This window comes from Sporothrix schenckii, assembly GCF_000961545.1.
Source record: "Sporothrix schenckii 1099-18 chromosome Unknown Cont48, whole genome shotgun sequence".
NCBI lineage: Eukaryota > Fungi > Ascomycota > Sordariomycetes > Ophiostomatales > Ophiostomataceae > Sporothrix > Sporothrix schenckii.
In genome coordinates, this window is record NW_015971149.1 from 1,816,065 (window position 1) to 1,843,921 (window position 27,857).

At 57.8% G+C, this 27,857-nt stretch overlaps 11 protein-coding genes across 11 annotated transcripts; 7 read left to right on the forward strand and 4 right to left on the reverse strand.

Annotated features, from left to right (window-relative positions):
* Positions 1-4,431: 4,431 nt before the first annotated feature.
* On the forward strand, positions 4,432-4,746 carry SPSK_00943 (uncharacterized protein; the record flags this gene model as incomplete). Its single annotated transcript, XM_016727884.1, has 1 exon — positions 4,432-4,746. The coding sequence occupies one exon, from the start codon at positions 4,432-4,434 to the stop codon at positions 4,744-4,746; it is 315 nt and encodes a 104-aa protein (XP_016584421.1).
* Positions 4,747-5,809: 1,063 nt separating this feature from the next.
* SPSK_00834 (arabinogalactan endo-1,4-beta-galactosidase) lies at positions 5,810-6,919 on the forward strand (the record flags this gene model as incomplete). The annotated part of the gene is made up of 1 exon (XM_016727781.1): positions 5,810-6,919. One exon carries the CDS (start codon positions 5,810-5,812, stop codon positions 6,917-6,919), a length of 1,110 nt encoding a protein of 369 aa, XP_016584422.1.
* A 494-nt stretch (positions 6,920-7,413) lies between these two features.
* Positions 7,414-8,131, forward strand: SPSK_00890 (small subunit ribosomal protein S15e; the record flags this gene model as incomplete). Its single annotated transcript, XM_016727835.1, has 2 exons — positions 7,414-7,431; positions 7,688-8,131. 2 exons carry the CDS (start codon positions 7,414-7,416, stop codon positions 8,129-8,131), a joined length of 462 nt encoding a protein of 153 aa, XP_016584423.1.
* An 838-nt stretch (positions 8,132-8,969) lies between these two features.
* On the reverse strand, positions 8,970-9,980 carry SPSK_00853 (uncharacterized protein; the record flags this gene model as incomplete). The annotated part of the gene is made up of 1 exon (XM_016727799.1): positions 8,970-9,980. The coding sequence occupies one exon, from the start codon at positions 9,978-9,980 to the stop codon at positions 8,970-8,972; it is 1,011 nt and encodes a 336-aa protein (XP_016584424.1).
* An 877-nt stretch (positions 9,981-10,857) lies between these two features.
* Positions 10,858-11,530, reverse strand: SPSK_00897 (NADH:ubiquinone oxidoreductase 17.8kD subunit; the record flags this gene model as incomplete). The annotated part of the gene is made up of 3 exons (XM_016727840.1): positions 10,858-10,999; positions 11,052-11,293; positions 11,369-11,530. 3 exons carry the CDS (start codon positions 11,528-11,530, stop codon positions 10,858-10,860), a joined length of 546 nt encoding a protein of 181 aa, XP_016584425.1.
* Positions 11,531-12,199: 669 nt separating this feature from the next.
* SPSK_00796 (nucleotide exchange factor SIL1) lies at positions 12,200-13,603 on the forward strand (the record flags this gene model as incomplete). Its single annotated transcript, XM_016727744.1, has 1 exon — positions 12,200-13,603. The coding sequence occupies one exon, from the start codon at positions 12,200-12,202 to the stop codon at positions 13,601-13,603; it is 1,404 nt and encodes a 467-aa protein (XP_016584426.1).
* Positions 13,604-14,315: 712 nt separating this feature from the next.
* On the forward strand, positions 14,316-16,139 carry SPSK_00752 (SET and MYND domain-containing protein; the record flags this gene model as incomplete). The annotated part of the gene is made up of 1 exon (XM_016727700.1): positions 14,316-16,139. The coding sequence occupies one exon, from the start codon at positions 14,316-14,318 to the stop codon at positions 16,137-16,139; it is 1,824 nt and encodes a 607-aa protein (XP_016584427.1).
* A 554-nt stretch (positions 16,140-16,693) lies between these two features.
* On the forward strand, positions 16,694-19,117 carry SPSK_00707 (RNA exonuclease 1; the record flags this gene model as incomplete). The annotated part of the gene is made up of 1 exon (XM_016727656.1): positions 16,694-19,117. The coding sequence occupies one exon, from the start codon at positions 16,694-16,696 to the stop codon at positions 19,115-19,117; it is 2,424 nt and encodes an 807-aa protein (XP_016584428.1).
* Positions 19,118-19,589: 472 nt separating this feature from the next.
* SPSK_00728 (peroxin-5) lies at positions 19,590-21,679 on the reverse strand (the record flags this gene model as incomplete). Its single annotated transcript, XM_016727676.1, has 2 exons — positions 19,590-21,410; positions 21,512-21,679. The coding sequence occupies 2 exons, from the start codon at positions 21,677-21,679 to the stop codon at positions 19,590-19,592; spliced, it is 1,989 nt and encodes a 662-aa protein (XP_016584429.1).
* Positions 21,680-22,914: 1,235 nt separating this feature from the next.
* SPSK_00669 (uncharacterized protein) lies at positions 22,915-26,672 on the reverse strand (the record flags this gene model as incomplete). Its single annotated transcript, XM_016727619.1, has 4 exons — positions 22,915-22,960; positions 23,026-23,096; positions 23,165-23,311; positions 23,376-26,672. 4 exons carry the CDS (start codon positions 26,670-26,672, stop codon positions 22,915-22,917), a joined length of 3,561 nt encoding a protein of 1,186 aa, XP_016584430.1.
* Positions 26,673-27,497: 825 nt separating this feature from the next.
* Positions 27,498-27,830, forward strand: SPSK_00940 (uncharacterized protein; the record flags this gene model as incomplete). The annotated part of the gene is made up of 1 exon (XM_016727881.1): positions 27,498-27,830. The coding sequence occupies one exon, from the start codon at positions 27,498-27,500 to the stop codon at positions 27,828-27,830; it is 333 nt and encodes a 110-aa protein (XP_016584431.1).
* Between the last annotated feature and the right edge of the window lie 27 nt (positions 27,831-27,857).

Here is a 27,857-nt window from a genome sequence, read left to right on the forward strand (position 1 = left end):
GGATTCGTTTGTTCGTTGTGCGTCGCTCGGTTTGGTTACGCGGCCTGTGATGGCCATTGCATTGCTGGTCAGACAAGATCTCAACAACCGCTCGTCGGCCAACATCGACCGCCTCTTCTGCTGCAAAGTCGGTCCGTTGCCATCAGCAAAGAGCGGGATCCTCAGCATTTTTACGATGGCGACTCACAATTTTGATCTAGACTTTCTTTTTTTGTAGTTTCTTTTTACTTTCTCCTGTTCTTGATTTCCCTCAAAACATGTCAGAGTCTCCACCCGTCATGGGCGCATGCGTGTCCTTCCTTCCAGACGTCAGAGTGCACCATCGGCATCATCTTACTCCGTGTCCAGTGTTGATCCATGGGCCAGTCTCATAGCCATCGGTCGACTGTCCAGACAAGAAGACACGACAGCACGGGAACCGGTACGAACGATGGCACATACACCAACACACGTGCGCGCGCCGATAAAAACGCAACCGCATTCGGAGGGGAAAAGCGGAGCTGTGATCGGGCCGTGGACCGGTGGCGTGCGCGTGAACGCCAAGGAAGTGATGTGATGCATGTTGATTCCTTTGTTGCTGGGGGCCGGGTACGTCAACCCAACCCCCGGCGTCGATTGCAGCCTTGCGCTTCGCCAAGGACACGTAAAAGAGAAGAAGAAAACCAACCTGCTGCTCGGCGAGTTCTGCGTCATATTACGTAGTAGAACTGCTTGGCGACTTTGTTGTATTTCGCTGCCTTGTTTAGCGTTTCCCCAGGAAGGAAGAGCACTCGCAAGAAGTACATGCATTGGACGTGTAACACGCTGTTTCCGACATCGGTTTTGACTATCCGATAAACAGTCGTATATCCGGTGTGTGTTTCCAAGTTTTGCGTCGAGCCAAACTTTGAGAGAGTTGAGGCAAGGTACAACATGCTCCGGCGTTGGCGAGCCAATGTCCGAATCCTTTTCCCCTTTTGACCCGACATCGAGGCCGGTCTCGCCAAGCTAGTCTCTTGTGGCCGCCGAGCCTCGCTCCGAACCTTGTCCTATTCCACTTTGCGCGTGTACTGTTATAAGTGTAGAGGTACAGCTGATGCCTTGAGGTTCCGTCTGCCACATGTTCTCCGTCTCACCTCGGGAAGGCCATTGCCGTAGATGTATTTCGTACTTTTCTGGCGTATGTCCTGCCCACATCGACATCAAGACAAGGCTGGTGAAGTACTCCTTGTTTGCTGTCTCTCTCAGCGATGCTGCTTACGGAGAAAACGGTTGTGCTCTTCCGCGCCGTTTACGATTTCTTTGCTTTGGAGTCACAGCGGAGTTGGGCCCTGGTTGTTGATTGGTGACGAACAGACGGGGGGAGGGCGGTGGTTGTCCAATCTTCGCGAAAAATGTGACGAGACCCGTGAAGAAACGGGCGGTAGTTGTTCCATCTTATTCACAGAGAATTTTATTGTTGCGGTCAAGCAGCTGGGGGGAAGATACACTAGCCGGCGCTTGCACTCAAAATGGGAGGTGTTGTAAGACGTCGCAACCGTCGTGCCAGCTACGTCATGTGGAAACGGCGCTGAGAAGTCGTCATTCTGTGAGCTTACCAAATCAATGAGAGTGACGGGTCCATGAAAAAAAAATGGTGAGGATGACGAGGAGACAATCACGTCAAGCTGTCAGCTGGAGCACAAGGTGAAAGAAAACACGGCCAGCCACTGGAAGTGAGAACGGTCAGAATACCGGAGCATCAGACTGCGCCGTCTCGTTAGCACCTTATCTCGTTGTTTCGACGTCTCGTTGTGTCGTCGTATTCTCGCCGTCTCTTGTCGTCGTCTGTCGTCTGCTTTGTGGAGGCGCCTTCCGTGCGATCGGATCGGTAGCCCGACCATTACAAAAGATATAGACCGTTCCGAGTGGGAAGGTGCGACATCGCCGGCGTTGCTCTGCACGGACTCACAGGCAATTACAGGAAAGCGCAACTAACAGTTGTCTTGCCTATTTGGGGTTGGGACCAGCACTAACCGCGCCAAAACCACCAAACGGAGCCGTCAAAGGGCAGGAACGACGCCGTCGCCGCCCCTGTGACTCACATAGCGAAATGGGCGGCAGCGTTATGAGTCTAGCATAGTAATCCAACCTATCGTTTGGCATCTTTCAACCTCTCGCCAGCCCCTTTCCCACCCCAAATAAGGTTAAACTGTGGCAGTCACTAATAGCTCGTCTCCTCTACGACGCCCCGTTTGATGCCAGTTACTGGCACAGCCTCTCTGGCGGTGCACACCGTCCCACACTATTGGACGTCTGGGCGTCTTTGTTACGATGGGTGACTCGAACGGTCGGCAAGACAGAATGAAAACACAAGGGAATGAAACAAGAAGACACAAGAAACGACATTCGCATCTAGGAACATGGGACGACTTACACGGCAACGCGCGCTGCCAGCCACGATGTCTACGCCAACTGAAAATTTCATCGATACTCCACTCCTCTTCGCACCAGAACAGACCGTGTCCAACCGTCGCAAGACGTGCATTACCGTCTCTCAGGCACCGGCTATGGATCGCATGCAAAGTTTTGCACATCCAGACCCATCTCGACCGACAACTACCAGAGGCTGCTGCGCCGCAAGCAAAACTGACTGGACAATGGAGATACGATCGTATTGCATGTGCAGCGGAGATTGCCTGAAAATTTTGTTCTTCTTACGTCTTCGTACATGATGTACGTGCTTTCGATCTCCATTGTGGCACAAAGCTGCACAGGAGAATTTTGCAAGCCTCCATTTTCATCCGTCGTAAACCGTAACATCGAGTGTACCACCTCTATCCGATGCGATTGGATTTGCCTCTTCCTCGTTAGCCTCTTATTCAGCTCGACGAGAGGCTTCAACATAGCGAACCAAACAACAGGTTTCTATATTTTTGCCGCTGTTTACAAAGGAAGATAGACTTGCCAAAGTGAGCCGCCAAAGGTGCACGAAATGGCAATCTGTCGTTTGTCGTCTGGCGTAGAGCCTGCATTGTAGGGAAGACTGTGCTAATCTACTAAAGAAGGCATTAACCTTTGTGGAGTAGAACGGAGCGTCGACGTAATAGGGTCCAGACCTTGTCTTGTTGAGGCTGAAGGAAAGAGGCTGGAGGTTGGAAAGCTTTGACTTTCTTTGCACGGCCTCGCTCCGCAACAGGAGTCATCGGTGATGGCCGCCGGTTTGTTTAGCTTACAAACTAGGGTGGATTTAACTGTGTTTTGGCAAAGATGACCCGACTGAGGGGGTCGTGAGAGATGGGATCCAGACATGGCCGATGTAGGCCTAATCGCCAAGGCAGCAGTGCATGTCAAAGTGACGCTGGCCAGCAAAACCTAGCATCACAAGCATTACAAGAAACACAAGGAAACAAGCATACACGAAAAACAAGCATAAACAGAAACATCTAGAAACAAGGCCGCGACAGCAGACGCAATGAGTACGTAGCCAAGTAAGGCAGCAGGAAACCGGACACGGAGAATAGTCCGTGAGTCTTCGTAAGCTTGAAAGCACGAAATACGGAGACTCGCTGGCGTCGACATGGAGAGACGCTGCAGCAGATGACCATTTACGCGCAATGGATGTTGGGAACCCCCTCAATTTCACAATATCAACTTACAAAGCAATGGTGCTACGACGCGCGGGACACACGACGCACCTCAGGCAGAGACGACGAAATGAGGATACGATGACCCGAAAAGTAAGGCTGCCAGCACCCCTTCGGCCAGGCCCTCCGTTTTTTTTTTTTTGAGTCGGCATGGTTTGCACTGGCGTGTGTTAGTTGGTGTGGAGCAGGGGGGGCAGGGGTGATGTAGGTGGGTGGAGATGACTAGACGGGGACGACAGCTCGTGGCATTGCTCGAGGTTAAGGTTGTGAGACCGAGGAAATCAACGGAAAGTTGTCGAGGCATCAGAGAAAAAAAGAAAGAAAAAAAAAGAAAATAAGAAAAGCGGCGACGAGATGACAAGATGACACGACTGGGCCGCTGCGGCCTGCCGATGTCCCTTTTTACTGGGTCCTCTCCTTGATTGCCTCGCTATTCTGTCGTATCTTGTCATAACGCTAGATCAGATGGGACCAACGCAAGACGATTGACCATGTTGGGAACCTCCTTTCATGTTCGCCTTTGACGCCCTTCGTGTGACGCGTGGCTTTGATCGTTGATTGCTTTTTTATCTCGAATTATGTATAAGTAAAGAGGCATCCCCTCGCTCCTGGTCAAGATATTTTCCTTTTCGATCATCAAACGCAAACAAACACTCAACAATAGTTGAACTCACACTTCCACTTACACCCGTCACCTTTATAACAACTCTACAAACAACTTTACAAACAACTTTACAAATAAACGTCTGTCCTCTTCCTACCAGCTCCTACTCACTACTGCTACTACTACAACCACATCTCCCGCAATCTCATCACCACTTCCACAATGTCTGCCTACAGCGACTCTGTTCATGCCTACGCGCATGCCAAGGCCACCATGGCCGCCAACAAGGCGGCCAACTCGTCTTCGTACACCACCGCAAAGCCCAGCGCCAACACCGCGTCGTCGGCCGCCTCCGTCTACAGCGACACCTCCTCCTACTACCCGGTCAAGGACGACTACGCCGCGGCGCCCCAGTCCAAGTCCAGCTCGCTCAAGACCTGGACCAAGAACCTGGTCTCGGACATTGGCAAGTCGCCGCAGTCGACCAAAGCGGCCGGTGCGCCGTACAGCGTCGACAACCGGCCAACAAAGATGTGAGGAGTGACTCCTGATGCGAGGAGAGAACCAAGTCCCTCCAACCAGCACTCTTAATCACTCTCACCACAGCACGTCTTCTACATTCTTGCGTTCTTCTTTGTTTTAGCTAGCATGTTGTCCCGGTCCCTTTTTCTGCGATACCATTTGCATTGCCAGTGCATTTCTTCGACTGCAGTATCCTTTTGATTTTATGATATATGGTCTACGGTTTACGGTTTCTTTTGATTGTTTAATAGATGTTTCTTCTTCTGTTTTTTTGTTGTTTTTGTCTGTGCTGTTTTCTACGTCGTTTGCCGACAAAATATGCTTCGTTGCATTACTTTCTACTTAATTGTTAATCTGCATTTACTGCGTTTTACCTTTGCTCCCGTCCTTTCCGTTTCTTCTTGCGACCGCAGAAGCCCTTCTGTCCTCCCCTCTCTTTCTTCACATTTCCCATTTGTTCCCCCCCGCGTCACTTCCCTCGCTTTCCTCCCGAACACTGATTCTTGGGCTTTGAGAGTTTCGTAGGGGGGAGAGACTGCGGGTTTGTTCCTCGCGAACACACAACTTGTCTTCGATCCTCTGCTACTAAAATCTCAAAGCCCAAGTGTCAGTGTCCCGGAGGAAAAAGGGACGACACGACGCGTCACGAAAAGGGAAGAAGATGGGAGAGGGGGACAAAAGGACTCCTGAGGTCGCTGTCGAGCGAATAGGGAAAAGATAGACAGATCTAATACGAATAATTCAAATGCTTCATTGGCGGACAAATGACAAACATTGTGAGTGCCCAGGCGGATTGTGCTTGGCAGAAGTATGAAATAGTTTTCTACTGGCACGAATCATCTACCCGGCCAATCGAGACGGCACAGCCGTGACTCCATCCGCAAATTTATACCGGAATATATGGCTCAATTTACACGATGCGACCACGGTGGACGCTGCATCCGCTTCCCGCAAACAATATAACGCGATTGAAAACCCAGTCGCTGCGTATGGATACGTTATAGGCAACAATGTCATGGTCATGATCGTCGCACACCGTCCATGCCCTCTACTTTTCAGGGCACGATAATCTGACGCAATGAGACCCGTTTCCCTCCTCGGCGGCCTTGGCACAGCCTCCGTCGCTGCGGCGGCTCTCGCCTACCGCGGTGTCGACTGGTCCTCCGTCGCCGTCGAAGAAGCCGCTGGCGTCAACTACAAGTCCGCGACCACCAACCAAGCGGCGCCACTGGAGAGCATCCTGGCCGCCAGCGGCGTCAACATGGTCCGCCAGCGTCTCTGGGTCAACCCCAAACCCGACAATGGCGCCTACAACCTGGCCTACAACCTGAAGCTGGCACGCCGCGCGCGGGCGGCGGGGCTCGGCGTCTACCTGGACCTGCACTACTCGGACACATGGGCGGACCCGGGCCACCAGACCATCCCAGCGGGCTGGCCGAAGACGCTGGAAGAACTGACCACACAAATCTTCAACTACACCCGGGACGTGTGCGACGCGTTTGCAGCCGACGCCGTCCCCGGGGCGGCCGCCACCTCCTCCCTGCCGCCCCTCTCCATCATCTCCATTGGCAACGAAATCACAAACGGCCTGCTCTGGCCGGTCGGCAGCACCAAGTCGTACAGCAACATTGCGGCCCTCTTGCACGCCGCGTCCGCCGGCGTCAAAGCCTCCAAGCTCGCCACCGTCCGTGACGCCCCGCCGCCCAAAATCATGGTCCACCTCGACAACGGCTGGTCCTGGTCCGCCCAGCATTCGTTTTATACCAAGGTGCTGGCATCCGGCTCACCGTTGGTGGCGTCCGACCTGGACATCATGGGCGTCTCGTACTACCCCTTTTACAACGCCGCTGCCACCCTCGCCAGCCTGAAAACGTCGCTCCAGAACATGGCCGCCGCCTGGGGCAAGGAGCTCGTCGTCGCCGAGACGGACTGGCCGACCTCGTGTCCGCGGCCCAAGTACAGTTTCCCCGCGGACGCCAAGAGCATTCCATATACGGCGGCCGGGCAGACCGCCTGGGTGCAGGCCGTCGCAAACGTTGTCGCGGGCGTGGCCGGCGGCCGGGGCTTGTTTTATTGGGAGCCCGCTTGGGTCCATAATGCCAACCTGGGCTCATCGTGCGCCGACAGCCTCATGGTGTCGCAGACTGGACAGGCGCTGTCGAGTTTGGCAGTGTTCTCAACTATTTGAGGTGGAAGATGAAGGGAGGCTTTAACTCGGCTAGAGCGATATGCAGTAGCCAAAGGATTCAATCTTATCGGCACGTGCGCCGTCATCAATTACAGTCACGTGAATGTAGTCATAAATTTGAACGCTAGATGCTCTAGCTCTCATTGGCCTGCCGCATCTCCCCAGAGGGCAAGTGAACCCTACAGATGGCGTGTTACCCGCCAGTCAAGGGCCAAAATTTTATCCGCCCTTTGCTCGCTAGTGCCAGTTTTGGGGGGGAACAGCCCAAATTTTTTGCACGGGTTTTTTTTTTCAGCGAAATAGGGAGGAGACCCATAGTTTTTGTGTGTGTGAGACTAACGAGCCCTGCTGAAAGAAATCGAACCTCTCATTCTTTTTCCCTCTCCCCTACGAAGTTACGAATCGACATTCAACCACTCGACTTCGACAAACAACCTCCCGGAAAGAGAAAAACATCAGTTTTTTCTCTTTGCACATCACAAACGACAGCAATCATGGCGGATTCCGAATACGTACGTTCATCACCACGTTGAGAGAGAAAGAGGGGATCGGAAAAGACGAAGAAAAGAGGAGGAACCCGTCGGACCATCGACGTCTCGTCTCGATCGCGTCGCTGCGCCGGAAAAGGGAACACGGAAGAACTTGGATGGCAACGGCAAGGAAGCGACGACGACAGGGCACGACGACGGGATCATTGATGGAAGGGGAAGGGGGGGACTGTTGATTGGATACAACGATCGATCCTGAAAACTAACTCGTCTTCCGCAGAACGCCGAGGAGGCCGCTGAGCTCAAGCGCAAGAGAGCGTTCCGCAAGTTTTCCTACCGTGGTGTCGACCTCGAGCAGCTGCTCGACCTCGGCTCCGATGAGCTGCGCGACGTCGTGCACGCCCGTGCCCGGCGCCGGATCAACCGTGGCCTGAAGCGCAAGCCGATGGGCCTCATCAAGAAGCTCCGCAAGGCCAAGCAGGAGGCCAAGCCCAACGAGAAGCCCGACGTCGTCAAGACCCACCTGCGTGACATGATTGTCGTCCCGGAGATGATTGGCAGCGTCATTGGCATCTACTCCGGCAAGGAGTTCAACCAGGTCGAGATCAAGCCCGAGATGGTCGGCCACTACCTGGCCGAGTTCTCCATCTCCTACCGGCCCGTCAAGCACGGTCGCCCCGGTATCGGTGCCACCCACTCGTCGCGTTTCATTCCCCTCAAGTAAACGACTCGGATTTTTTATATCTCGATGGCGACCGGACGCGAGCAGATGCGACGATTCGACGACAAACCTTTTTCGCAGCGACGACATCCCCTCCGACTCTTCTTCTCCCTCAACATCAACATACACTACCCTGTCCGCGTTGCTGTGCTACGATTTGTTTTCGGGCCATGGGTTAATCTGGGTTTAACGAAAAAAAAAATACAAAACTTTTTATCTTGCATTAAAAAGACGACCGCAATAGGAAAATGGAAAGCAAATTTTCCCGGAGGGAGAGTCTGGTAGAGCAGAGGATGAGACGACGTGTGGAAGGCATTGGAGACGATGGGAATGCGACCATCAGACTATCTACTTTGCTGAGCGTGATTGTACGGCAACAAGTATGGGTTGATGGCACTGCTGTCTCTTTATATCTGGTGTCCTTCTCTCTACGTCTCTCTTGTGGTTCTGCTGGCTTTCGTCATGCATGCCCTGGGTGGGAGGGCAAACAAATGGGTTCTTTTGTTTTTACTAAAAACTCCACTAGAGTGGCTATCACGGAAAGTTTTGATAGTTGGCTTGAATAAAAAAAATGATCAAAATGACGTCGTGGTCAAGAGTGAAGTCATCATGGTATTCATAAGCTCGTGTACGTCGCATGGTGGTCAGACTTTGTCATCCGTCTCTCGTCCACCTGTTTTTTTCCCACTGATTCTCTTCCTTCACTGATTTTTAATGTCCTTTGGTCTATGCCGAGAAACGTCTGCATGCCAAGGGACTAGACTGGGGATAACATGTAAAAGACAACGCTCATGATCGCTCAAAAATAAAAAATAAAAACACAAATTGTCCACTCTCCCTGTTACTTTTTCACACAGCATTCTCCTTTGCACTGGAAGTCCTTGACATCCTTGCTGTAGTTGATTGTCACCTCTTCGCCCGCCGCAATGTCCCGCAGCGCCAGCACCGCGATCGTGCCCACGTCCGCCGACACGCGGCAGTTTTGGAACCCGCCGCAGCGGTGGTTGATCAAGTCCGTCAGCAGGTAGACGGCAGCCTGGTGGTTGCCGCCGGGCTTGGCAAAGGAGGCGTTGGGCTTGAGCCGGAAGGCGTAGCGGCTGAACCAGTCGAGCGTCTCGGCGCGCGCCCGCTTGTCCGCGGGGTCCGCCACACCGTCGTCGTCCGCGTCGGCCAGGGACGCGAGCGACGCAGAGCGTTTAAAGAGGCCCCGGAGCGCGGCCTTGGCCCGCAGGGCGGCCACCACCGGCGTACTCGGGCCGTCCATCTTCTCCGCCGTGGGCGACGCGGCGTCCGTCGGGCGCACGCCCCCGTCCGGCCGCATGCGCATGTGATCCTCCGCCGTTAGCCGGTTGTCAATGACTGGCTGGCGCCCCTTGGACGTCAGCAGCGAGCCGACCAGCGTGCGGGCCGCCGCTGCTTCCTGGGCGTCGATGCCATTGGCCCAGGCGAGGTAGGGGAAGGAGCCATGCAGGGCACGGCGGCGTTCCGGGCTTTGCTGGCAGTAGCGCTCGTAGACGTTACGGACCCCGTCTTTGTGGGCGTCATGCGTCGCCTCGAGGGCGGTGCGCTCTTCAAAGAGGCGTTCGCCACGGCGATAGGGCCGGAGGGCGTAGACACAGAAGCCGAGGGCCGGGTCGTCGTTGAGGCGGATCTGAAGGTCGGCGGGTGGCGACGATTCTGGTAGAGCAGAAGACTGTGAGTTGACAAGATTCTGTGTCGGAGATGAACCTGTCTCTCTCTCTTTCTTTGCCTCTGTCTCTGTCTGTGTCTGTTCCGTCTCTTCTTCTGCTCTCTTGGGCTTGCTGTCGCCGGTTGGCCGTGCAGCCACTATGTCGACGACGTCTCTCGACATTGACACGTGCTCCGGTGTTGGTGGGGCAGGGTGTGAGCTTGTGTATTCGTAACTGTGAAGCACTTGAGGTGTCGTTTATGTCGACCAAATATGAGTGCACATAGTCGAGAAGGGCAGTGAGTCTGTTTTTGAGAATGCCGAGCTATAAACTTGGGTCGCGTGTTCGATTTAGGAAGGAAGCTTGTTAGCCTGGAAATTTTAGTATGGCAGGCACGAACGGTTATACGACATTGTGCATCGGTCAGGATTTAGTGTAAGCCATCGCAAAGACGACTGAAAAGGGTATTGAAAGACGGCAATGAGTTTGTTTTCCTTTTCAAGTCGTCCAAATGTCGGATAATGTGAAATGAAGAATTAAGTTGTCTGCACAAAAAAGTCGTAAAATGGGCAAGCCTGCAGAGCATACGATTGGCTGCTTCGGAAAAGGTTAGAGTTGCAACGCTGGCGCTTCCCAGGATGACTTTACGTGGCAGATTGACGAATTCAGGATGCCATGCTGCCATGCTGTGTTTGGGTTCATACGTGCAAAGCAGTTCCCGCCTGGGTGCAATTTTTTGAAATGTTCGGGTCTTTATTGTCGTACATGACGACGGGACAAAGTAAAATAAATGATGCTAAAAACTCAAATGCTTGCCAAACCGGTCCGACGGTGTTCACAGACTCTACTCTAAATGAGTCCTTTCCACTGCTGCCATCGTCCATGGTCGTTGTCGGCGTCTTTCCTTGACGACCTCTTGTCAGCCGCCGGCCCCAGCTGTATGTACTCTGTGCCGTCGAGAATTCATATGGAATCCAACATGGCGCCTGACTAGCCGTGGTTGGTATTTTTGGTATTATTTTCTTTATTTCTGCTCCATTCGTCTGCTTGCACCCTCCATTACTCCTTCGTCCGGGCAGCGGCGGCCGCTTGTTGCCGCTCGACCTCCTTGTTGTGCTGTTCGCGGTAGTGGGCGACCACCTTGTCGAGGTTGACGTTGTGGCCAGCGGGGATGTTGTACGGCGAGCTCGATTGGAAGACCCTAGACGATTAGCATAGGCAGTAGGAAGCCGGTAGGATGAATATCGACGCACTCAGGATACCGCAGGTCAATGTTGGAGCTGCGCTCGACGGTGTAGAACAGGTTCTTGTCGTGCGCGGCCTGCTCCACAGCAGCGGTGTGCAGGTGACCGCGGGTCTCCCACTGCTCGCGCAGGTAGGAGAACTTGTTGAGGTAGGCCTCAATGGCCGTGGGCTCGCCGTCCTTGCCGGGCCGGGACAGGGTGTACAGAGCATAGGTAAGGGGGATCGCGCCGACGGCAATGTACCAGGCGGTCTGCCAGGTTAGCGGGGTTCGCTTGCTGGAGGGAGAAGAAAGAACACAGAGAAAACAGAGATAGAGATATCATACACCCATGGGTTCATCGACAGGGCCGTGGTGCTCATGATGGTCGTGGTGGTCGCCGTGGCTGTCGGTCGAGGCGAAGCGGACAGCCGGCGCGGCCGTGAGGCGGGCGGGCCGGGCACGCGCCTGGCGCGCCATGCACGCCAGCCGTTGTCTTATCGGCTGCATTGTGACTTGTGGTGTGTGTATCTGTCGTCGGGGGAGCCGCAAAGAAAGTCAATTAGCGCGGACGGGGTGGGTGGCCGTTGCGTGGAGGTTCGTCGTTCTTGCCGGAGACGAGGGAAAAACAGAGACCGAACGGCCGGGAAGAGGAGATGCGCTTGTGGGTATGGCGATATTCGTGCTGATTATAAGGATATGCATCTAACGAGCTTAAGAGGGGCCAGGGTTCGGCCACTCAGCAGCGACGAATTAGGAAGACCTGCAGTTGGTGCCATCTTTTTAGGCGCTAATGTGGCATTGTGCCACTCACCCACGGCCAGGCCACCAACCCCTAACATCCGCTAAAGTTTGACGTGTTTTTAAATTCTTTTTCAGGACACATCGCACGTCACTAACACGGGGGCCACTACATCGCGCAACTGGCGAGTGGCGAGGCTGCCTTGCGAAAGGGACACTTTGGCACTTGACGTTGAGTCAAAGCCTTTCGAGGTTCCATGGTCTTCTTTCTCTGTCTTGTGTCGGGTGTCTGTTTGCATAAAGGTTCTTTTGATTCTTTTCTTTTTCTCTTCTTTTCGTGAAGGCGACTGTCATTGTATCGCCTCTTATCGACATCTCATCGGCGAGTTGTGATAAACTTGCAAGTTTTCCTCTCACACACACTTGTACACTCGCACCATGGCCCGCGTACGATCGCGGCCAACGATCTCACGGTCCTTTTTAGGCAAAGTATTGGCCGTTTTTCTTGTTGTCGCCTGTCTTCTTGCCGTGGCCTCGGCCGCTTCTTCGGCTCCGCCGTCACCAAGACAACAAACGAACAAGGACAGCGCTGCGGGCGGCGCTGCTGGCAGCGACGATCTCATCTGCCACACGGACGTAGCCGCCGATTGCTACCCACGTGTCTTCCAGCCCACCAACGAGTTCCAGCGCGTGCACGAAGACCAGGACCTGCCACCGGGCCTACACGTGCGCCTCAATATCAATACGGGACTGCGTGAGGCCAAGATTAACAACGAGTCCGAGGAGCTGCCGGCGGGACTCCAGGGGCTGCCGGTCGACAGTGGCGTCGTTCTTGTCGACCAGCCAGAAGACGGCATCAACGTGGACACGCCCCGCATTCCCAAAGGCGCGCCGGCCTACGATCCCGCCGGGGTTGTCAAGGACCCGGGCGCCCACGCTGACGGCGAAGGCAGCCGCGCTGCCATTACGTTCCACGAGTCCATTGCCCTGGTCAAGGGCGTGGCTGTCGGGCAGGTGGCCTCGGGAGACAGCAACAGCGGCCGCAACAATGGCCAGATCGACCTGACGGCTGCTGAGCAGAGCCGCTTCCTTGATGCGCTCGTCGAGATTGACGACGTCGCACACGACATGTACTATGGCCTCAAGCTGGCCGAGGACCGCGACATCACGCGGCAGCTGCTGTGTCTCATGAGCGGCGGCCGCGTCGGCGGTGACCGTGGTGTCGAGGCGGCACAGAAGGCGGCCCTGGCCGTTGCGTCCGCTGTGCAGAACAACCCCGTGGCCCTCCGTGAGGTGGCCGCCTCCTGGGACACGTACAAGAGTGGAGAGTGCGCGACGATCAACCGCCAGCGTGCGACACTGGGCGACGTCGTCTTTGGGCCGTACGATAATGGCAACGGTGCGCACGATGATGCCGCCACCGCCAACCGGCCGGCATGGATTCGCTCCCGGCTTTTGGCCATCAGCGGCCTCATCAGGGACAAGGATATTATGCAAGACTTTTTGGCGCGCGGCGGCCTGACGGAGGTGCTGCGTCTGCTGGTCGAGCGCGAGGGCGATGCCGCGTACGACGCGGTGCGCCAGCGTGCGGCCAACCTTGTGAACGACAACTTTTTGGACGTGAGCATGGGTGCAGACCTGTCGCTGTGGCCCGTCAAGGCGTTTGCGGTGGCGGCGGCGGAGACCTCGTGTAGTGACGGCACGGTGCACGCGCATTGTTGGGACCACCACATCCAGCAGCTGGCCAAGTCACATAGAAAGGACAAAAGCCACTGGTCGCACGGGCTGTGGAAGGGACTTCAAGACATTACGAAGAGCTCCAGTGGCAAGTCGGAGTTGTAGAAGCTTGAAGGCGGTGCATGCGACGGGCAGTAGATAGCTGCCACGGACATTCTTTGTTGACATGACCATGTTAATGTTGTATATACCCTGCACAATCAAAGTATAATTGTAGTTATGGTGCTAGGTCATGCATTGTGATATACAGAAGCCCAAAATTCCCTGTGACCTTTGGATATTCGTAGGGGATTAATTAGTATGGATATGACAATGAAAAGGTCATGAAAACAAAAAATTATTGCGAACTGCAACTGGCACAATTTATGAAAAGAAAACTCAGTAAAATACTGTAGAAGTTCAAACAAAGGCAATGATGACTTACATGGCTTTATTAAAAAATGTTCTTGACCTTCGAAGGACGTCTGTTATGACAGTGCTTTCCATCATTTGTATGTTAAAATGACGTTCGCAAGGCTGAAACGGTCGGTTTCACGCCAGCGCAAGGCTACACACAAAGTTTCAACTACTTCAGGGCAGGGTGGCCTGGAAAGAGCCCTGATTGGCCGAGTTACAGTGCCTTTTTGGGTGAGACCTGATTTAGTGCGAGCAGCGCACCTTCTTCCAGTGGGCAGAAGACCCAGGGTCTCACTCTTTCTCTCTCGATTCACTCCCATTTCAATTTGGGGGCACCCTTTCTTCCCTTTCCCTCTTTGTTTCTGACTTCTATTCTTCTCCCTCTCCTCATCCTTATCCATCCACCTCGCACATTCACACCATGGTCTCCATCCCCGCAGGTCTCGAGATCCGCGGCGACCGCTCCCCTCCGGGCGTGACACCCGCGAGACGTGGTCGCGGCCTCTTTGCAACGCGCAGCTATGCACCTGGTGAGGAGATTGCCGTCTTTGGCAAACCACTGATTGTGCTGCCGTCCGGCCCTGATGCCACCAAGACCTGCAACAACTGCCTGGATGCCCGCCGCGCGGGTTCAATCAAGAAGTGCCAGGGGTGTCAGGCCGTTGCCTACTGCAGCAAAGAGTGCCAGCGGGCGCACTGGAAGCGTGTCCACAAGTTCGAGTGCAGGCCGCTCAAGAACGCCTTTGAGAGCGCTGCCCGGCAGGCCGCGGCCACACCCGGTGGCTATGTGCAGCCTCTGCCGGCGCCCGTGCGTGCGTTGATGCTGGTGATCCTGCAGTGGGTGGATTCGGCCGACATCCGCGCGACCGTCGAGGCCCTCGAGGGCAATGTGCCGGCCTTTATCAGCAACCGCGACTTGTGGGACGACTTCAAGCTGCAAGCGGCCGCAGCGTGCCAGTTTACTGGCTGGCTCGGCGAGGACCAGATCCGCACGGCGGTCGAGATCATGTGTCGCATCCACACCAACACGTTTGACCGCCGTGACCACAACCTGACGCAGTCGGGCATCTTTTTGGACGCGACCCTGGCCATGGCCAACCACTCGTGCCTGCCCAACGCCGTTGTGGGTTTCTTTGGGCCCAAGACCTGGCTGCGTGCTACGGAGCCGATCAGGGCCGGCGACGAGATTACCGTCTCGTACATTGACTATACCAAGCCGCGCACGGTTCGCCAGCGCGGGCTTGTGCATTACAACTTTACGTGCACGTGCCGCCGCTGCACCGAGAATCTGGACGTCTACCAGGTGTGCCAGCAGTCACCCGTGCTGCCGCTGAACAATCGGTTCACGGTCGTGCCGCATCTCGATCTGCTGCGCAACCCACCTATCCTGCGCGAGGCCGAGGGTCACCTAATCACGCCCGAACAGATTGAGGCCATGTATACCGAAAGCGGCGTCGAGGCCATTGACGAGTCGGACGTTTCCTACACCGAGGAGGACCCCTACTTTGGTAAGCGCCTGCCGCAGATGCGTCGCCTCTATCGGGTCTGCAAGCCGCTCATCGATGCCAAGCGCTGGGCAGACGAGCCCGTCGCCCACTTGATGCACCTGGCCTTTATGCACTTTTTGGAGCTGCGCAACTACTGCCACGCGCTGGCCTTTTTGATCTTCATCTGCCAGCACATCGATCCGTACCGCTACCCGGCGCCTTTTGACATGCGCCGCGTCCGCAACCTCAACAGCGTCGTCACCATGCTCCCGCAGGTGTTGAAAGTCGTGTTTCCGGACGTGGACGGCCTCGACGACTCGGGCAGGTCCGACCCGGCGCGCAACGTCTCGCCGATCCTGCGCGACAAGCTCAACGGCCTCGTCGACAGCGCCACCACCGAGGCCCTTCTGCGCATCGTCCTCGAACAGGGGCCCAAGGGCCACTCGCACCAGTGGCCGCCCCTAGACGACGCGCGCGACTTCTTGCACCAGGTCGAGAACATGGACAACCGCGAGATCATTAGCGGCATGGCCAATGCCCAGCAGAAAGCTTCTGGCGCCCCGGCCGCCACCAGAGTAAACACGCCCTCGAACTTCCAGCCGGACCTTGGCGCGACCACAGAGGCGGTCCAGCGCTGGTTTGCCGACCCCATGTCCCCCTCTGGTGTGCGCTACTTTGACGAACGTGTTCTCAAGAGACTGGACGCTGTGTCTGCCGTAGCCATTGCGTTGCTGGAAAGCGTGTTGTCTTCTCGATAGTTAAAGTAAGAAACAAACGTTATGCGAAATGAAGGGAGTGATGTCATATAGGGGCAATAACGAAATAGAGATTGGAATGAATCCCGAGTTGAATGAGTTGCGATGATAAAGTGAGGTGTCAGTAAGACACCGTTCAAGTTCACTGAGTCGCTAATAATACTGTGGTCACTCACTGTAGCCTGTTGTAGCTTTCCGTATTAAGTTGTTGCTGACTCGCAGTTGCACCTTGTGGTTTACAGCCGAGTTGCCTAATACGGAAGGCGGTGGGCCCCCACAAGCTTGCCAGGCTCCTTCTTTGCGCGGCAGAATTATCCTTTTTCGGATCGCATGACGACCTTCGCGCCGGAAGGCAAGTGCATTCCGCTACCTCGTCACAACAACAATTGTACTCTTGGTCGAGCTTGCCATTTCCCTTTCGTCCACCCGCTACGTCATTCTTTCCAAACCGACCTGAGCCGTTCCTTCCAAAAAACGAGCAGCCCCTTTCCGGCCAACGACCGACGTACCAACCATCAATTTCCCGATTCACCCTCCACTCCCTTTTTCCTTTTACCATGTCCACCGCGTCCGTCGCCGCGGACTCGACGACGGCCAGGCCGTCCAGCCCTGGCGACGAGTCGCCCTCGAACAGCGCCAGCGACTCCGCTGTCAGTGTCGCCGGCACCAAGCGGTCGCGCTCCGACATGGAGCTCGGGGATTTGGCTGCGACCGAGGCACTCTCGCTCTCCAACAATGGCGACAGCAAAACTCTGCATAAGAAGGACAAGAAGCGGGACAAGAAGGAAAGGCACGGCAAGCCAAGTGACGGCACCGCGATAGACGGCGCTGCCGATGGCGAGGACGGCGGTGGCGAGTGGCAGACGATCCGTGGCGGGCGTCCTACGAAGAAGTTAAAAAAGGTGCCCAAGAAGGACTCGGGCAACTACCCGGCCCTCACCTTCAACAAGAACGCCCGCCTGCAGAGCAAGATCCAGGTCTCGGACCTGCGCAACCTCGTCACGTACATTTTTGCCGACGGCACGGCGCCACAGTGGATCGGTGTGCACCACCGGCCATCCTTTCGCAAGATCGTCACCATTCTGGTGCCGGGTCTGGAGGAGGCCATGTTCAAGACCGGGGTCGACTTTGCCCAGTGGATGCAGCAGGAGGATGGCAGCATCGAGGCGCTGGAGCGCTGGACCAAGAAGGTCGCGACACCCCACGACGACGCCTACCCGCGCGCCCTCAACAAAGACAGCCTCCCCGCAGCCGTCCAGCCGCTTGCCGATGTGTTCCCGCAGCTCTGGCCCGTGCGGGCACGCGGCAACGAAAAGTACGCCACGCTCTTCTCGCCCGTCGCCACCTTCTTGACGGCGCCGCTGCCCAAGTCGGCCTCCGAAGACAGCAAACCCAAAGGTTCTGGGCCACGCTTCCGTTCGGACAACGGCGCAAAGGACGTCCGCACACGCGTCACCGAGTTCATCGCTACCCCGCAAGAGTACATTGCCAACGAGTTTGTCCTGCACCCGGCCCTGCTGTCGGCGGACCAGCGCAGCGCCTTTGCGGATGAGCCCGGCTGGGTGCACACCGACGTGGCCGACCTGGCGGACGGTGAGGTGCCCGAAGCGGAGATTGAGCAGGGCAGCATCACGGCCGGCCGCAAGGTGTTTGCCGTCGACTGTGAAATGTGCAAGGCGGCGGACGACAAGTTTGTCCTGACACGCATCAGCGTCGTTGCCTGGGACGGCGAGGTCGTCATGGACGAGCTCGTCAAGCCCGACGAGCCCATTGTCGACTACCTGACGCAGTTCTCGGGCATCACCGAGGCCATGCTCGCGCCTGTCACGACCCGCCTCGCCGACATCCAGCGCCGGCTGCTCGCCATTCTCGACCGGCGCGCCATCCTCGTGGGCCACTCGCTCGACTCGGATGTCCGCGCCATGCAGCTCACCCACCCCTTTATTGTCGACACATCCATTGTCTTCCCGCACCCCATGGCCCCGGCCAAGAAGCACGCCCTTCGCTGGCTCTCCAGCAAGTATCTGAACCGCGAGATCCAAAAGGGCCACGGCACCGCCCGCGGCCACGACAGCGTCGAAGACGCGCGCACCTGCCTCGACCTGATCAAGCGCAAGTGCGAAAAGGGCAAGGCCTGGGGCGGCAGCGCTAGCGGCCAGAACGCCGAGTGGGCCGGCGGCGAGGGTGCCGGCGAGAACCTGTTCCACCGGCTGGCGCGTGCGGGCACCGCCTACCGGTCGCAGGGCGGACCCCAGGCGACGGGTGGCATTGCCACGGGCAAGTCGACGGCGGCCGTCGACTGGGGCGATGCGCGCCGAACGCTCTGTGGCGAGGCGGGCATCGTGTTGGGCGGGTGCCGCAGCGACGCCGATGTCGAGGCCAACCTGATGCGGGCGGTCCAGGGCGACCCGGACGGCAAAGTGGTCCCTGGCGGCGGCGTCGATTTTGTGTGGGCGCGGATGCGCGAGCTGGAGGCGCTGCAAGGGTGGTGGAACCGCAACAAGCTGCCGGGTGGCGCCGACCCCCAGCCAGCGGCTGCTGGTACTGCTGGTACTGCTGCCGCCGCTGCACAAAGCCAAACCCAAAACGGCCAAGGGCCGCCTACACTGCAGATGCTGGAGGTGCTGATGGCGGCCGAGGCGGACAGGCATCCGGACGAGGAACAGCCCGATGGTGGTAGTAGGGATGGTGGGAGCGAAGCGTCGCCCTTGGAGCGCGCCGTGCGCATTCTGGCCCGCCGTGTGCGGCGCATCCACGCCCAGCTGCCGCCCTGCACGGCACTGGTGGTCTTGAGCGGCAGTGGCGACCCGCGGGCGATGAGCCGGCTGCAGGCACAGCGGGCACAGCACAAGAAAGAGTACCACACACCGGGGATCAAGTGGGACCAGATCTCGGTGCCGTGGACGGACACGGAGGCACAACAGCTGCAGCAGGCGGTGCGGCGCGCGCGCGACGGCATTGCATTTCTTGCCGTGAAGTAAGGTCCCAGTGGAGATGCATCGGAGGCAATCCATCGGCTTTACGACTCGTGTTTTTTTCACGCCACTGGATTTCCCGGGTACGACGGAGGGATGATTTTGATTGATTGATAGGATTTATTTCGTGAGGGTATACGAAATATGGGGGAATGCCGGTAGGCTGCTCTCTATGCAAGAGGCATGAATGAAGCTATGAACATTATAGAACCCAAAACGGGAGGACTGCGTCCTGGTAAGAATCTAAAGCAAATAAAAAAAGATGTAACTGTGTAATAGTGCATAGTGCATAGTGCAACGTGATAAAATGCAACCGTCCCATCAATGCAAGTCCATAAAATGTAAATAGTTTCCCGTCCCTTCATCGGTGGTGAACAATGAGCCGTCCTCCTTTCTCCGCGTCAAGTCTTATTTTTATTTTATTTTATTTTTTGTTTCTTTTCCTTTCTTGTTCGTTTCCCTTTGTTTCCCCGCCCGTCTAGAAATCAAACTCGCCACGGAAAATGTCGGGGTCCATGTCGACGGACACGCGGTCGGCCAAGTCGCGGCGGTCCATGAGGCCAAACACACGCCGCAGCGTGTCGTGCAGCGTCGTGCTGCGGTTCTGCGTCGTCATGCGGTCCAGGTGCTCGTCGGTAACGCCGGCGGCGGCGCCGCCCAGGATCTCGCGGGCCTGTTCGCGGCCGCTCGTCTCGACGTCTTTGTGCATGGCCAGCGCGGCCAGCAGGTGGCTCGCGGCCTCGTCGTAGCAGCCCATGTTAATGCAGCTGACGCCCAGGTTGTAGCGGGCCCGCACAAAGTTGGGGTGCAGCGACAGGGCCTTTTCGTAGGCGGCAATGGCCTCTTCGGAGCGGCCCGAGTTGGCCAGGGTCGCGCCCAGGCGGTTCCACAGCAGGTGCACCTGGGAGCGCTGGTTGCTGGTGCCCTGCTCGCTTGACGCGAGGGCGGCGTGGAAGCAGTCGACGGCCTTGTCAAAGTCCTCGCCGCCGTAAAACAGCACGCCCAGGCCGACCTGGACGTCCGGGTCCATGTGCTCGCCGTCGGGCGACAGCTGGGCGGCCTGGATGAACTTGTCGGTGATGCGCTCGTGCAGCTGCTGGCGGTCGGTGAAGCCAATCTCGGCGGCGTTGGACAGCTCGGCGGGCGGCAGGACCTGCGGGTACTTGGCGGACAGCCAGCGCTCGAGGGTGCGGTAGGCGGTGGTGTCGTAGCCCTCGTTGGTGTAGGAGACGGCGAGGGCCATGAGGCCCGGCAGGTTGGTGGGGTCGAGCTTGAGGGCGTGCTCGAGGGCGCGGATGGCGGCGGTCTCCTTCTCGTTCTGGGCCTGGGCCGAGCCCAGGTACACCCAGGCCTCAACGCGCTCGGGCTCGCGCTGGCAGGCGGCCTCGAAGGCGAGGGCGGCCAGCGACAGGTTGCCGTTCTCGTTCATGATGCGCACGCCCTCCTCAAAGGGGTTGCCGTGCTCCTTGAACAGGTTCTCTTCTTCAAACTGGTACGGGTCGATGCGCGGGTCCAGGCCCATGCGGTTGCCCATCGGCTCCCAGTCGTCGCCCCAGGTGTTCTGGAAGTCTTCGGACACGTCCTTCCAGTCGCCGCCGTCAAAGGCCTCGCGCATGGCGGCGTTCTCCGCCTGGATGCCGTTCCAGACGGCCTCGAGGTCGCCAAAGTTGGTCTCGGAGTTGAGGACCTGGTCGTCGACCTTGTTGAGCTCGCGCTCAATGGCGTCGTTGGCGGCTTGGTCCTGGTCTTGGTCGTCGTCCTCCTTGGCCTGCCTGTCCTGCATCTCCATGCGCGCAAACTGCTCTTCCCACTCGTGGTCGTTGAGCTCGACAATCTTGCCCTTGCCCTTGCCCTCGACAACGGCATTGGGTTCCTGGCGTTGCAGCGGCGCGGCGTGGAACGGCTGCTGGGCCCAGCTGTTCTGCATCTGCGGGCGGTACATGGGGAACTGCATGCCCGCGTCGTACTGCGACATGCCGCCGGCGTAGCCCATGCCCATCATGGGCTGCTGCATGTGCTGTGACGGCCCTGCGGCGGCCGAGGCGGACGCGCCGCCCATCTGCTGCTGTGCGGGGTGCTGGTGCTGCGGCTGGTGCTGGAACTTGGCAAACTCTTCCGGGCTGAAGCCGGCGTCCATCGGCGTCTGGGCACGGAAGCTGTCGGACCAGACGGGGGAGGCGGACTGGCCGCGCAGGTGCACGCCGCGCGAGGCGGGATCGATCTGCAGCTGGTTGAGGTGGGCGGGGTCCATGGCCATCTCGGACATGTTGGGGCCGTTTTGGAGGAAGCCATTGACCATCTAAGGGCAAAGGGGCAAAGGTTAGTGGTTTGTGTTTTCTGAGGGGACTAACAAAACAGGGCAGCATCGCGTGCTCGTGACAACACACGACTAATACGTACCTCGTCTTGTGCAGGCCCCCGGTTGGCACTGCGGAAGCCGTTGACGCCATTCGGTCCGGCATTGACGAGTCGGTCGCGCTGCAGACTCCGGTCGTCCTGGACGTGCTTGGTGAACTGGCTGAGCGGGTTGCCCGCCGTCGAGCACTCGGCGCCGCCCATAAACGACATGGCGTCTGTGTATAGGGAGTGTAGTCGGAGTGAGGCGCGGGGGCGGGTGTGAGGTTGGAGGATGTGAGGATATAGGGGTCGGATGGAAAGTGAGGTCTGTAATTTGTCACCGGCTCGAAGAAGCAATATCGTCGAAAGGTGTTGTCTAGAACAGGAAGGAGTAAAGATACAATGTTTGAGAAGGTGCTACCGGAAAACACAAAATGGGGAAACAGACTTTCGCAAAGCGCTGACGTTGTTGCAGAAGCATGGGGAAACAGCGCCTGTCCAACGTTTCCGTAGGCAACTATAGGGCCCTTGGGGGGGTCTTTCGGTCTCTGGTTGGGCAGTGACAAACGGCGGATTTACGCTGACCAACCCATTGCTTCGGTGGTCGCCATCCGCCACCCCACTAGCGCGCTCTTTCCCCAAAATGCTGCCGCAAACTATCTTACCGAGGCATTGTGCTCGGGAGCAGGTGACAAGAGTGACTTGCATTTGCAGTGCGCCACACACCAACTTTGAAGTCACTCTTCATCGGCAGCCAAACCCCAGATCGTCTGCCCCAACTCCACTGTCACGCGCCAGCACAGGTACCCGCTAGCCTGTCGTACAGGCGACATTCTTCCCTCTGTCCCCGCCAAACCCCCGACGGCTACTCATTTTACACAGTGGACGGCGTTTGTACTGTTGCAAGCAACCTTTGGCATAATCCAGGCAGCTGGTAAGCCGGATGCCCTGACAAGTGTGCCTCAACCAATAATCAAGTAAACAGACGTAGCATTGCGTAATACAGGCATAATACGTGTAAATTTCCAAGAATTAATATTGCGCGGGTTGGTCAAACTCGCTATGTGAAGGGTATGTGACTGTGACGGAGGATGGCAATACATGTGACAATATGGGGGACAAGGTCGTATGTAACTGGGAGTACCTACGGCATACAATGCCGGGGGTTGTCTGCAATCTTCCCGTCTTCGATTTCCGTCGTGTTCTCCGTCTCTGTCCAACTTGAGAAGCGAAATGCGAAAATGGCAACAAAAAAAGCGTTGGATGGAAAGAGGAACGAGTAGAAAGTAGTATAACAAAATATAAACGGAATCAACAAGGGGGGGCCGAGTCTGGGGGGTATCAGATGTAGAACGAGATTGGGTGGATTTGTTGAAGGTGAGATGAGAGGAGAGGTGATGGGCGTGATGGAGCTGATGGGAGGTGAAGTAAAAAAAGGTTGAGCGAAGAGCAAGAGGGCTTCACAGCTATGACTGAGAAGGCACCTTGTTGTCGGCAATCGTTCGCAGCAGGCTGAAACGACATTTTGTTAGTACAACGACACTCGAGTCAACACCCGTGCGGGACACAAAACGTACTGAGCATTGCGGTCGCGCAGCTCGTTGTCGAGCTCCTCGAGCCCGCGCGCCGTCACCCGCGCTTTAGCGATCTGTGCAAGAACATGCCATGTTAGTCTATACTGCACCGTCACCCCAAGCAGGGCGGTGGCAATCGCACCGAAGCGAGGGCTGCCGATGAATGGTCCGGTTCGCCGGACTCACCTTCCGCCGCGGCAGGGTCCTTGTTCTCCGCATCCGAGGAATCATCGTTGTCGGTTTGGGCAAACCGGCTGGCCGCCAGGCCCTTGGGTGCTTGTGCCTTGGCCTAGACGGGGGGTGTCAGCATTCGGTGATCACGCCAGTCGATCCGTCACCGCGGCTTCACGTACATTCGCCTCCTTCAGCTCGGCCTCCTTGACGTTGAGCTGCGCCAGCAGCTCCTCGACCTTGCGCTCGGCTTCCTTCGCCTTGCGCTCGGCCTCCGCCGTCTTCTGCTGCGCCTCCTCAACCAGCTGCGTCATCGAGTCGTTGAGGTCCGAGTAGTCGACCTCGGACGACTTCTGCTTGGCGTCGGCCGCCAGCCGGTGCGCCTCAAACTCCTTTTGCAGCATCTCGTGGTCTTCCTGCACCGACCGCAGCCGGTCGGTCGCGTCGGCCGTCTTGGTCTTGGCCGCGTACAGGTCGTTCTCATGCGTCGTCTTGAGCGCCTTGAGCTCGGCCCGCAGGCTGTCGAGCTCCGTCGTGTCGGGCTTCTGGTTCTTCGTGGCGTCGAGCGCCGCCTCGGCCTCAAACTTCTCCATCTTGGCCTGCGCCAGCTGGCCGCTGATGGCGTCCGTCTCCTCGTTGGCCTTGGCCAGCTCGTTGCGGGTCTCGGCTAGGGTGGCTTGCACGGCGGCCAGCTGCGTCTCGAGCGCCACCGTGCGCTCGGATGCAGACGCGACCTGCGTGTTGATCTCGCCAATTTCCTTGGCGTGCGCCTCCTTGAGGGCGGACGACTCCGAAGCGCCGTCCTTCTTCGCGCCTTCCAGGGCTTCCGAGTGCAGCGCGATCAGCTTCTCAATCTCAGCACTGTGCTTGGTCTCGAGGTCGGCCTTGATCGCGTCAATGGCCGCAGCCTGGCCCGCGCCCGACTGTGCCTTGGCCTCCTCGAGGGCGGCCGTGTGGGCGTCAATCGTCTTCTGCAGCTCGTCCGCGTGGCGCGCGGCCAGGTCGGCCTGCACTTTCTCGAGCTCAGCCGCGTGGTGGCTCGCCAGCTGGGCCTTGAGCTCCTCAATCTGAGAGGCCGACGCATCCGAGTTGGCCGACTGCGCAGCAGCAATCGCCTCGGCGTGGCTGGCCTGCAGCGACTCCTTCTCAGAGGCATGCTCCTTCGCCAGAGCAGCCAGTGCCGCGGAGTGGGAGGTGCGCAGGTCCTCGAGTTCCTTCTCCAGAGAGGACGAGGCGTCGGCCTTGAGGACGTCGATCTGCTCGGCGTGGCTGGCCTTGAGCTTCTCGAGCTCGGCTAGGTGCACCTCCTTCTCGGAGCTGCTCGTGCTCAGCTTGGCGCTCTCGAGCTCCTCGCCGTGACTAGCACGGAGAGCGTCCAGGTCCTTCTGGTGAGCGGCCGTCTTCTCCTCCAAGGCGGCGGCGTGCGCGGCGCTGGCGTCGGCCAGGGCCTTCTCGTGGCTTGCCTTGGCAGCCGTGTGCGCCTCGGTGAGTTCGGTGTGCTTCACCTCCAGATCCTGGAACTTGCGCTTGAAGAAGGCGTCACCGCGCAGGCTCTCAATTTCCGTCTCGTAGTCCTTGGAAATCTGCTCGAGCTCCTTGCGGTGCTTCTCGAGGGCGGCCTCGTGCTCGCTGGTCAGCTTCGCGATGTTGGCGTCCTTGCTGGAGCTGTCCTCGAGAGCGGTATCGACGGACTTCTGGAGTGCCGCGTGCTGCTCTTCGGCCGCAGCGACTGCCGCTTGGGATGCGGTGAGCTCCTCCTGCAGCTTGGCAACAGCCGCCTCGAGAGAAGCAAGTTTGGCATCCTTGGCCTCGAGTTCGGCCTGGGCCGCCTGCAGCTGGGCCTCGACAGCCGAGACGGCAGAGGTATCGGCCTTGGCATCCTCCGCGGCCTTCTCGGCGGCCGCGAGCTTAACTTGGAGGTCAGCAACCTCCGCTTCGAGGGCGGCGGCCTTCTCTTTGTTAGCCGACTCCAGCTCAGCCTCGGTGGCCGTCAGGCTGTCGATCTTTGCCTGCAGTTCGGCGACTGCGCTCTCGTGGGTGGTCTTCAGATCGGCAATGGCCTTCTCGTGAGATGCCGACGTAGCGGCTTCGCCATCCTTGAGCCGCTCGGCGTGCGTGGCCTCGAGGGTGGCGATGGCCGCCTCGTGGTCCTGTCCAAGGCTCTGCTTCAGTGCCTCTAGTGCAGAGGCATGGTCAGCCGTGGCCTTGCGCAGGCCAGCCTCCTTCTCCTCAAGCTGAGCGGCGTGCTCCGCGTGCAGGGCGTCCAGAGAGGCCTTGAGCGAGGCGACCTCGTCATCCGAGGTGCCCTTGGCCGCGGCAGCATCAGCGAGGTCCGACTGGTGCTTCTCGAGGCTGGCCTCCGCCGTCTGCAGCTTCTGCTGGACCTCCTCAATCTGGGCGTTGAGTGCAGCGACCGTCTCTTCGTGCTTGGTCGTGAGCTCCGCCAGACGATCGCTGTGCAGTTGCTCGCCGTCGTCATCCTTCTTCAGCTGGTCGTTGAGCGCGTCAATCTTTTCCTTGGACGACTCGATCTGCTCCTTGAGATCGGCAACCTCCTTCTCGCTTGCCGCGAGTTTCTCCTTGAGCTCCTCAGTCACCTTGGCAGCCTCAGCTGCTGCGGCAGCCGAAGCGCCGGCGGTCGACGACGAGAGAGACGGGCGGGACGCATGGCGGGCAGTGGTGGACGGCGCGGCAGAGCTGCCGACAGTGGAGAGGCGCTTCTTGGCCTCAGCGACCAGGCCAGTCGCAGACGGTCTCGGCGCGGTGGTGGAGCGTGTGGCGGTGGTGCTCGTAGACGATGTGCTAGCTGTCGGTTTATGCGCAGCAGCGGGAGAAGAGGTCGAAGACGCGGCGGTCGGCTTCCGTGCGGCGGCCGCCGTGCCGACAGCCGGAGTGGCGGAGGTCGAGGACCGCACCGAGGGCTTCGTCGTGGGCGTCGTGGACGAGGGTGCGGTCGAGGTGCGACGAGCGGCTGTGCTGGTGGTAGCGGTACGCTTCTTCTCGTCCTCAGACGCGGAGGGGTTCGAACGATGCGTGGCGGTGGACGAGGAGGTTGTCGGGCGCTTGGCCAGGGTAGACGTGGCGCCGGCAGCCGGGCGCAGAGGGGGCTTGGTCAGTCCGGTGCCGACGGTGCTCGTGCGGCTCGCGCTCGAGGTACTGGTGGGCTTCGTAGCTGAGCTGCTGGTTAGGCCAGTGCGGCGCGCAGTCGTGGCAGGCGTGGTGCCGACAGTGGATGTCCGCTTTGCAGCAGTGGTCGCGGTGCCGGCAGCAGGTTTTCCAGCAGCAGCCTTGGGAGCGGAGACGCGCGTAGCAACCTTTGGTGTCGTCTTCGTGCTCTTGGGGCTCGAGGCGGTCGCATCGGATGCCCCTCCGGCCGCGTCAGGAGCAGCCTCGGCGGCGGCCGGTGCGGGCACATCCGCAGACGGCGCAACAGGAGCGTTGTCGTGCGGGACAGGGTCGGAGCTGGTAGCGTCGGCCATTGTGAAAGCCTCGGTTTGTTTTAAAAGCCGGCCGAAAAAAGTCGGATCGTGGAAGCCGTCGCGGGATAATGAGTTTGCGCGTCCAACTATCTCGAAGCTAAGGAAAAGGGGAACCAAGGGTCCAGCAGTTAGCTCGTGTTGGTTGTCAACAGATAGGAATATAGGGCCGCCGCGACGACCGCGCGTCAACAAGGTACAAGTTCCAAATCGGGGGAGACTTTGTCACACCCCGCAACCAGGAAATCGTCCATCGTCGAGCCAAAGACTCAAGTGAATGCGCGTCACCTCGGCCTCTCATGCCCGGGTCATTTTGGTATTTTTGCCAACATAGAATTAGACGAAGGATATGAAGACCTACCACTTCGAGACAATAGCAGCCTTTGCTTGGTTCCTCACTTATTGGTCGTGAATAGAAAAGGAGCCGTGTCTTAGGCGAGGGATGGGAATCAACCGAACGGCTGAAGCAACCACAATGTCGTGAGAAGAAACAAGACCAAATGTTAAAGAGAACACAGCTTGCCGGGGATCATGACCAGCTTTCAGTAAATGAGAACGAGAAAAAAATGAAAAAAATAAAAGGAAAAAAGGCTGGGCGAAACAGGGCAGCAAATTAAACTGGGGGTGTAATTCGGGCCTGAGGTAGAAAGGCGCCACAAATCAGCAGACAGGTGGGAACCGAATCTCTCGCGGAGCGAGAGCGACAGAGGTGCACGAGAACGAAAAGGACCAACCAAGAATTGGTCGTGACAGGATCGTGGAGCTGTGTACGGAATCACGGAAAACGCAAAAGAAAAGGAGACGGGGTGAAGGTAAGGAGAGAGAAGAATGTCGAGAGGGAGAGAGAGACTGGAGACGGCCAAAACGTCAGAAGAATTGGGAACTCTTTTGGGAAAGTGCCAGGGGGTGCGCGAGACCAAGAGGAAATTAAAGTGGGAAAGTGCGCGCGCGTGGGTAGCTTTCCTGGTCCAGAGAGAAGCAGGGGCCAACGACAGAGGGAAGGAACGGCGCAGGCAGCAAAGTACAACATCTGCTGGAAAGGGAAGGGGGTCAGTCAAAAAGGGAAAGAGCAGTGAAGCACAGGCCCCATGTCGCTTCACTTTGCCCAGGTGCCGCTGTCTGTGCCAATCGAACCAGAAGGGGCGCGCTGCCGACGCGTAGAGACCACTACGAAGTGGTTTAATTACT